General features: G+C 48.7%; 1 protein-coding gene across 1 annotated transcript; it reads left to right on the top strand.

Moving 5' to 3' along the window:
* Positions 1-2,286: 2,286 nt before the first annotated feature.
* PCK1 (phosphoenolpyruvate carboxykinase 1) lies at positions 2,287-7,962 on the top strand. Its single transcript, XM_010365119.1, has 10 exons — positions 2,287-2,408; positions 2,577-2,840; positions 3,278-3,459; positions 3,903-4,106; positions 4,237-4,424; positions 5,090-5,252; positions 5,692-5,916; positions 6,005-6,136; positions 6,567-6,662; positions 6,869-7,962. Exons 2-10 carry the CDS (start codon positions 2,617-2,619, stop codon positions 7,321-7,323), a joined length of 1,869 nt encoding a protein of 622 aa, XP_010363421.1. The 5' UTR covers positions 2,287-2,408; positions 2,577-2,616; the 3' UTR covers positions 7,324-7,962.
* The last annotated feature ends 2,127 nt before the right edge of the window (positions 7,963-10,089 follow it).

The raw sequence follows: 10,089 nt of genomic DNA, 5'->3' as shown, positions 1-10,089 counted from the left end.
TCCCTGTTGAAACCAACAGAGAGTACTTAGTTTGGAGGTTTATTTACAAATAAGCTGATGGTCAGATGGGCAAGACCCATGCCTCTAGCCAGCCCCTTGAAACTTGTCAATGAGTCCCCGCTGGGGCAGGGAGTCTCTAAGGACAGGGAAAGATGGGGGCCCGAGGGTATCATCTGCCAAGACCTAAGGCACCTGCACCCATACTTCTGCCTGTGTGTCCTCAAAACCCTCTACTTTATTATGATTCTTCTTCCGGAGACCTCTGTCCTTTGAGGCAAGTCTGTAAACCAATGTTTGCTTTTCAACATTTTGACAAGGGACAGTTGTGGGGGAGTCACACCGTCCTTCCACGCTGTAAACGCAGGTAACAAAAGGATTGGATGAGGGTCGGTGGTGACTCACTGCTCCGACATTTTACTTGAACAAGCTGTTTCTCTCCCAGAAGACTCAGAACATAAGCACCTTGAATGGACGGGTCGCATTTAGGACTCCAAATAAGTTCTGCTTTCCCATTTTTGTTTTCAATCTATGTGCTCTTTCAGAGACTCAAACCTGTTACCATTTTATCAGCAAAATGAGACTTTCTACTAATTTGGTGGGACAAGCCTCGCCGGGAGTGATGTGTGTGTCATGGAATTGTGGTTGTGCATTGGAATGGCTAATCCCCTGATGTCAGATGCTAAGGAAGTGGCCTCAGCTACTGAGCATCACGTCACTGCTGGGTTTAGACACAACACGAACTTATGTATGGATGACAGCACCACTAATAACGAATGCCAGTGACCTAAACAGGGAATAACTTCAAATGAAACAAAATGCACCTCATATCATATTTACCCTGAAAGACACAACTGGCTGAATAAAATCTGATTAAATGAAACCTAGCAATGGGTTGATAATTTTGGTGGAACTTGATGATGTGTGCATGCCCAACACGGTGTGACCCAAGTCCCCTGGGAGGGTCCTCTAAGTGAGTTTGGTTGGAGGCTACCATCCACAGTGCCTTGCATTTGCAGAGCGGCTCTTTCTAAGCCCAGTCCTGGGGTTATCTCCGGGATCTTCCCACATCCCAGCGGGAAGATAGGCCAAGTCCCCACCTGACCTCATCTTAGGCAGAGAGGCTTCCACGGAAGTGTGGGCTGGCTGTGGGGAGTTGAGGCCTAGCCCTGCTCTTTTGACGTTTCACCCCATGTTCTCCAAACTCTAGCAAGCAGCTTCCATAGTTCATTAAATTGGACTGAAAGTCTGATGGCTTGCAAAGCAAATTCTTTATAACTGTTATAAAGGTTTCATTGCTTAAGCATATAATCTAGCAAAACTGCCATGCCCCCTCCACTCCCTAAATTCTAAGACTTGCCAGGGAAGTGAACAGTGTCTAGTGGACTGCAGGAGTAACTGCACTCAGCCCAGAACTCCCTGGAGGACACAGGGAAGGTTCTGGAAAGTTGGTGGTACCTCACAGGGAGGGACGTGGTGCTCCAGGCCCCAACTTCCTCCTGTTCAGATACTCACTCTGCCATCCACCAGCCAGCTGGGAGTAGTTACACAGTCTCTGCCTCAGTTTCCCTATCTGTACATGGGTTGTTCATAGCCTCCACCTCAGAGGGTAGTAATGATGCCAGGCTCTTAGAACAGTGCTCAGTATATGTGCATTCTGTGCCTACTCTATGCCAAGCACTATAGATAGAAAAATGAACAAAATAGGGAGAAATCCCTGCCCTCAAGGAGTTTACATCTGCGGCAGTTGGGGGCACACAGCAGACAATCAATAGAGTGATTAGCCCCCAGTTAGGTTAGGTATTTCCAATCTTTGCCTATAAGCCACATATTTGCCCAAGTTAGGCTGCCTCCTTCCCATGAACTTTGACTGTGAACTTTGACTGTGGGATGACATCTTATAGCTGTGGTGTTTTGCCAACCAGCAGCTCTTGGCACACAAAATGTGCTGCCAGCAGCCCTTGAAGTCCAGTAGGTACCCTGGGCAGCCTTGTCCTCGACCCCACCTGCCTATTAAGAAAAGAGTGTTGTGTTTTGCATCAGCAGTAAAATGGGTCAAGGTTTAGTCAATTGGAAGTTGTGTCAAAACTCACTACGGGTGGTTGAGGCCCGAAGTCCCCCAGCATTCATTAACAACTATTGTTCAATGATTATCTCCCTGGGGCGTGTTGCAGTGAGTTGGCTCAAAGCATAACTGACCCTGGCCATGATCCAGAGACCTGCCCCCTGATGTCAGTGGGGAGCCTCCCTGGGTGCAGCCGAGGGGCAGGACTATTGTTTTCCACAGTATTTAAAGCTGGGAGGTTCTGCCACCGAGCACGGCCGTCCCACTGGGAACACAAACTCGCCAGCGGGAAGAACCCGGAAAGAAACCTTGGATCTCCCTTCGAGATCGTCTAAAGAGAAGAAAGGTAAGTAGAGCTGTGCATTTACATTTTGAAAAAGTACAAAGATGAACTCATTTTTTTCCTGAGAGTAATAACTATTTGGCAATGCACGGCCCCAGCAAAAGGCCGTCGAATGTGTTTGAAGATGTCTGTTGTTGTTTTTGTTCAGGACGCTTGCGTTTTCTATTTCAGGTGACCTCACATTCGTGCCCTTTAGCAGCACTCTGCAGAAATGCCTCCTCGACTGCAAAACGGCCTGAACCTCTCGGCCAAAGTCATCCAGGGAACCCTGGACAGCCTGCCCAAGGCAGTGAGGGAGTTTCTTGAGAACAGTGCTGAGCTGTGTCAGCCTGATCACGTCCACATCTGCGACGGCTCCGAGGAGGAGAACGCGCGGCTTCTGGGCCAGATGGAAGAGGAGGGCATCCTCAGGCGGCTGAAGAAGTATGACAACTGGTAAGCTCGGCCCGCACTGCCTGCCCCAGCCCCCTGCAGGCAGGGCTCCCCTGTGTCTCCTGGGAGTTGGTGGAGAAAGGTGAATGAAGGCCTCTTGGGAGTTTCAGACTCTTGAGAAGTTGAATGCAATGGTCAGAACCATACAGATTTGAGTTTTGTGACGTTAGTGGGCTAGCCCAAGCTTTAAATGAGGTGGTGTGCACAAAACCTCTGCCAACTAGATTCTTGATAAAAACGAAAGACAGCCCCCGTCCTACAGACCAGCTCCTAGTTGAGTAAATGCCCACCTGGCCATGTCTTAGATGGTCTGTGTGTTCACACGGATGGACTGTTGTTAGCATGCTCGGCACTCTGCTAGGCATGGAAAGCCACGGTATTGAAGGAGATGGTTCGCTGCCCGTGGTGCTTGGCTGAAAGGAAGCCTGTGATTTTTGCAGCTGGTTGGCTCTCACTGACCCCAGGGATGTGGCCAGGATTGAAAGCAAGACAGTTATCGTCACCCAAGAGCAAAGAGACACAGTGCCCATCCCCAAAACAGGCCTCAGCCAGCTCGGTCGCTGGATGTCAGAGGAGGATTTTGAGAAAGCGTTCAATGCCAGGTTCCCAGGGTGCATGAAAGGTGAGCGGAACGTTGATTTGATTGGGAAAAATAGCAGAGAACCTTTTCTGATGACATCTATCTTAATGGTAATTCAAACAGTCATGGAAGCTCCCACCACCTCAGATATCGTTCAGTTCCATACATGAAGTTGGCAATGTATCGAAAAAGCACATCCCTCTCCTGCTTTTACAGACTGTCTTATACAAACGTGGAAACTATTTCCATGCATGTGGGTTTTAAATAGCTTGGTGGGACCTGGTTGCATATTTATGAAAACTCTTTAACTTCAGCAGGCTCTTCACTCTCCAGTGGCCTCTCCTAACCTAGGGGGGCTGGTGGCCAGCAGGGTGTGGTGGTGTTAGTGGAAGACTGTGAAAATGGGTCTACCTGGGAAAACAATGCTGGTTGTGTTCGAAGTCCAAGGTCATTTCTCACCAGCGCCCACCCATTGCACCCGGTAGGTCGCACCATGTACGTCATCCCATTCAGCATGGGGCCGCTGGGCTCGCCTCTGTCGAAGATCGGCATCGAGCTGACGGATTCGCCCTATGTGGTGGCCAGCATGCGGATCATGACGCGGATGGGCACGCCCATCCTGGAAGCACTGGGCGATGGGGAGTTTGTCAAATGCCTCCATTCTGTGGGATGTCCTCTGCCTTTACAAAGTAAGTGTATTATTTCAGAATCAAAAGTTAAAATAAAAAAAGAAAGCTGAACAACAAACCCCGGTGGGTGCCTCGGGGACCCCCAAGCAGGGCCCTGGCACACTGACGTGGGAGGGGTCCTTGTTCACAGAGCCTTTGGTCAACAACTGGCCCTGCAACCCGGAGCTGACGCTCATCGCCCACTTGCCTGACCGCAGAGAGATCATCTCCTTTGGCAGTGGGTACGGCGGGAACTCGCTGCTCGGGAAGAAGTGCTTTGCTCTCAGGATAGCCAGCCGGCTGGCCAAGGAGGAAGGGTGGCTGGCAGAGCACATGCTGGTGAGTCTGCAGGAAGCCCTGAGGTGCAGATGAGAGACCCTGAGGGTGGCAGAAACAAACAGCATTACAGTTCCCATCCAGCAAGACCCAGTACACCTTTCTGAGCGTGCAGGTTCCCAGACAGATTGGGAAACCCTACCAGTAATGATTAGTGCACACGTATACGTCACTTTTGAAGGCCCCCAAACACCAGGGGACCATAGAGATCCTTTGGACTTCATGATTCTGTGAATGTTCGTTTGCACTGATACCTGAAGAAATAGATCTTGAGGGCCTACATTCCAACATCTGGGCTGAAGTACCAACCTCGGGGAGAAGGAAACAAAGATCACAATAAAGAATCTTGTCCCCGGCCTGGCGCGGTGGCTCAAGCCTGTAATCCCAGCACTTTGGGAGGGCGAGACGGGAGGATCACGAGATCAGGAGATCGAGACCATCCTGGCTAACCCGGTGAAACCCTGTCTCTACTGAAAAATACAAAACACTAGCCGGGCGAGGTGGCGGGCGCCTGTAGTCCCAGCTACTTGGGAGGCTGAGGCAGGAGAATGGCGTAAACCTGGGAGGCAGAGCTTGCAGTGAGCTGAGATCTGGCCACTGCACTCCAGCCTGGGCGACAGAGCAAGACTCCGTCTCAAAAAAACAAAAATGAATCTTGTCCCCAACAGATCCTGGGTATAACTAACCCCGAGGGTGAGAAGAAGTACCTGGCAGCAGCGTTTCCCAGTGCCTGCGGGAAGACCAACCTGGCCATGATGAACCCCAGCCTCCCCGGGTGGAAGGTTGAGTGTGTTGGGGATGACATAGCCTGGATGAAGTTTGACACACAAGGTGACTCTTTTAGACCCAACTGTTGGTAATGATTGGACTCGAGTGAATTATTGGCCTTCAAAACATGCCACGTTCTCCTTGATCCAGTGTTTGGATTTTTAAATTATGTTAGTCCAGAGTTGGCCAAACCTTAGAAATATGTATTCTGTAAGAATTCTTCAATTTAATATTCAATCTGGATTGAAACTGTGCCATATGTTGCTGTTTGTTTACATACATACATTTGTTTAAATGGTATTGGTGGAAAATTGTGGAGGAAGCAAGAATTGTAAACATCTCAAAGTTGCATATGATGCTTGGATGAAAAGAGATAAATGTATATTCTAGGGAGGGAAGAAAGATTTGAGAAGTTGGCATAGAAATTAGTCTGGCAAGATATAAGAGTATATATTCTGCTTTGCCTGGCACTCACTACTACTTCTCTGGTTTAAATCTCCAGGTAATTTAAGGGCTATCAATCCAGAAAATGGCTTTTTTGGTGTCGCTCCTGGGACTTCTGTAAAGACCAACCCCAATGCCATCAAGACCATCCAGAAGAACACCATCTTTACCAACGTGGCCGAGACCAGCGACGGGGGCGTTTACTGGGAAGGCATTGATGAGCCGCTAGCTTCAGGTGTCACCATCACTTCCTGGAAGAATAAGGAATGGAGCCCAGAGGATGGTGCGTCCCCGCCAGAGACCTCAGTACGCCGGGCTGCAGGGACTGCCTGTTTGAGCCAGGCACTCACGGGCCTTTCTCCATCTTATAGGGGATCCTTGTGCCCACCCCAACTCGAGGTTCTGCACCCCTGCCAGCCAGTGCCCCATCATTGATGCTGCCTGGGAGTCTCCGGAAGGCGTTCCCATTGAAGGCATTATCTTTGGAGGCCGTAGACCTACTGGTGAGGCCCTCCTTCATTTAGGCTGGGAACATGGGTGTGCTGGGTACCGAAGGGCATCTGTGAAATCTCTGCTTTTCCATGACCTTGTCAGAGGGTACCCAGGGGCTTCCTTTCTTGAGCTTCCTTTCCAAAGAGCCAGAATAATTGGCAAGTTCAAATGTAGAACCAACACTTCTGGTCACCTGGAACCTTTCTGAATCCTTTATCTATCATAGCTTGATCAAATTTTACTTTTTACTTTGTGGCCTCAGTCATGTAACTTTGACTTAGCAGTTTTCTGCAGTTTAGCTTGGTGAATGCAAAACTAGCTCGATTACAAAGTTATTGTCTTTCCATGTCTTTCCATGTTGTGAATAACACCACTGGTTGTAGAGGCTGAATTTTAAAACCTCTAATGAATGTTTCTTTTTTTTTTCTTCCCCTGCTAAAGGTGTCCCTCTAGTCTATGAAGCTCTCAGCTGGCAACATGGAGTCTTTGTGGGGGCGGCCATGAGATCAGAGGCCACAGCAGCTGCAGAATATAAAGGTAAGTCAAAGTCCTGATTTGAAACCACAGAGAAGTGGGATTAGAGTGCTCTTCATCCATCTTATACCTCTCTCCTTCTCTGTGTCTGTGTGTGGGAAGAGAGAGAGAGAGAGGAGAACAAAGCATGCTGATGTCAACAATCAATGGGGTCAGTTTTGCCTAGGAGAGCATCATTTACCAATGGAAGCTCCCTCTCTGTTTAACAGGCAAAATCATCATGCACGACCCCTTTGCCATGCGGCCCTTCTTTGGCTACAACTTTGGCAAATACCTGGCCCACTGGCTTAGCATGGCCCAGCACCCAGCAGCCAAGTTGCCCAAGATCTTCCATGTCAACTGGTTCCGGAAGGACAAGGAAGGCAAATTCCTCTGGCCAGGCTTTGGAGAGAACTCCAGGGTGCTGGAGTGGATGTTCAACCGGATCGATGGGAAAGCCGGCGCCAAGCTCACACCCATAGGCTACATCCCCAAGGAGGATGCCCTGAACCTGAAAGGCCTGGGGCACATCAACGTGATGGAGCTCTTCAGCATCTCCAAGGAGTTCTGGGAGGAGGAGGTGGAAGAGATTGAGAAGTATCTGGAGGATCAGGTCAATGCTGACCTCCCCTGTGAAATCGAGAGACAGATCTTTGCCTTGAAGCAAAGAATAAGCCAGATGTAATCAGAGCCTGAGTGCTTTACCTTTAAAATCATCCCCTTTCCCATCCACAAGGTGCAATAGAAGCGAGAGAGGGCAAGTTTTCCCAAATTGATGCCACCATAATAATCATCACCGCCGTGCGCAGATCTGAAAGGCACACTTTGATTTTTTTGAGGGTAAGAACCACAGAACACCAGCTAGTAGCTAATGAAATTGAGAAGGGAAATCTTGGCATGCCTCCAGAAATTTACACCCAATGCATAGTTTGTTCAAATTTAAGGTTACTCAGGCATTTGATCTTTTTAGTGGTTTTTCACTTTAGCTATGTGGATTAGCTAGAATGCACACCAAAAAAATACTTGAGCTGTATATATATGTGTGTGTGTATGTGTGTGCATGTACGTCCACAGGTGTCTGTGTGGTATATTTGTATATGTGTATTTGTATGTGCTGTTATCGAAAATATATTTAATACCTTTGGAAAAATCTTGGGCAAGATGACCTACTAGTTTTCCTTGAAAAAAAGTTGCTTGGTTATTAATAAATGTGCTTAAATTATTTTTATACACCATTGTTCCTTACCTTTACATAATTGCAATATTTCCCCCTTACTACTCCTTGGAAAAAAATTACAAAATAAAGTTTTATAGAAAAGATGGATTTGCTTTGCTCGGTTTTTCTTATTTGAGCTACCAAGCAGAGTGAACTCTGATTAAACATCTTGTGATTTAAATCCTGCCCCCTCCCCAAGAGGGTGGAGACATTCAGAATCACACTTGAAGAGCAGGTGGGTTGTCTGGTCCCAGGGAGGAGGAAGGAGCCGATGGGGAGGAATGAGGCAGGGAACCGTAGTTGGGGTTCTCTGAATTTGTTGAAGCCACTAGTTGGCGTCCTTTAACAATTCTACAAACCGTTAGATGGTGAGGCTTCTGTGGCTGGACTGGGAAGGTTTAATGTCTGCTTTTTGACAGTTTGGGTCTGGAGGGGGCTTAGGCTTCCACAAAAATTACACTGTGGACAGTTTCATAGGCTTTTGCCTTTTAACTCTTCAAAGCAACAGTTTTCTCAACTGTCATCCCCGCGTGGGAGCGGGGGAAGACAACTGTTCTTGAGAAGGAAAAGCCGACAGGATCTGGGTTGAGCAAGCATTAATTGAGCGCCTTCTACATCCTGGACATCATGCCAACACCATGGGCTGCCCGAGAACAGAGGTGGGTGGTTTGGTCCCCAGCTCTGCCTTGAACCTCACCTGCCCTCCTCTACTGCCAGTGTTTATTGGATATTCCAGAACGGTACAAACAAACCATAAACTTTATATTACAGATTCATTCTGTGTAAATACTATTATCTTCAAGTTGTAGTTTCTTTCTTGGGTCCAGGCTGTGAAATTGGCTTCACCCCTACCACAACCCAGCGGACAGGCTTGTTCTCATGTCACGCTCCACCCCTCCAGTCTCCTCAACTGGAAAACTTGCCTCTTTTCCTCACTTCCTCTGCTCCTTACAATGGCTTCACATGGAAGGTGAAGCCGAGATCACCCCAATTTTACAGGCGAGGAAACTGAGGCCAGGAGTGTCCATCGGGGCTGAGAAATTGCCAGGATTTCCTTCCCCATTAAGGAGCTGAGAGTCCTAGCTCCAGACTCATTGGCTTGTTCTAACATCAAAACCACTGATGGGAAAAACCACTTAGTGGAATTCAATGCTATCTGCTGTATTAGTTTAAATCAGTGGCATTCAAACTTGTTTCTCCTTTTCACTGCAGAACACGTTCTTGACATGTACTTGACTCAGAGTCCCATGTCTAAAAGAGACAGAGCTCAAGGCAGCCCACGTGAGGCTGGGGAGGGAGTCCAGAGTGCAGGCCACCTGGCCTCCATTTCCCCACCCCTTGGGGGCCTTTGGGCAGCTCCTTGAACCCCTGAAAGAGGCCACCAGGATAAAGTTTGTTAAAATGCATGCCTCGTGCCCCACTGTCCTATGATGGGCTTTTGGTACTCTTCACTCCCCCAGCAGGCAAAGACATTGGCCATCCCCAAATTCCTTCCCCTCCTGCACAGCATCACCCACCTGCCAAGCAGCCTCGTGTTGGACCATTTGCCAGCAAGCCCTGCAAGTCTGGGGGACAGCCTAGAGGAGGTGACTTACATGCACAGCATAAGAGTTTTCAGGGGACCAAAAGGACTCAATACATGCCATTGGCTCCTGACTCAGTTTCCCCAAGCCATGCCTCCTGAGTGCTCCATCTGTCTCCAAATCCTGGTTTCTGTGCGGGGACCTCTGTCTACAATAAACAGGATACTATGAGCTCATTCTTCAATGTCCTCTTGTGCTTTCAGATGATTCAAAGTATATAAACTAAGCCCATTTGCAGGAAGCTCATAGAGGGTGAGTGGCTCGTCACTTGAAAATACGGTTGGAGTGAGATGGAAAGCCCAGAGTCTCCTGATTCCTGGTCTACCACCGGACCACATGGCTCCAAAACCAACACTGGAACTGACGTCCTCTACTGGAATCCAGTGTAAGAGCTGCCCCCTGACCTCCAGGAAGCTGTGTTGGAGTCTGGGTTAAAGACCAGAAAACAATAGTTACGCAACAAATATTGAACCAGGACAACAAACCTGCCCTTATTCCCAGTTGAGTCATTTAGGGGGCACTGGCAGGTAGGCAGGTGGTGTGGGGTGGCTAGGTGGAGCCGGGCACACTTGGGAGCCAGGAATTACAGGGCTCTCTCTCTTCTCTCTCTCTCCCCTGGGGCCCACCCTAACCTGGAGCCCCCTGGGCTGCT

This window comes from Rhinopithecus roxellana, chromosome 13 (assembly GCF_007565055.1).
Source record: "Rhinopithecus roxellana isolate Shanxi Qingling chromosome 13, ASM756505v1, whole genome shotgun sequence".
NCBI classification, from domain to species: Eukaryota; Metazoa; Chordata; class Mammalia; order Primates; family Cercopithecidae; genus Rhinopithecus; species Rhinopithecus roxellana.
The sequence above is the reverse complement of the archived record's forward strand: the minus strand, read 5'-3'. Positions and strand labels throughout refer to the sequence as shown.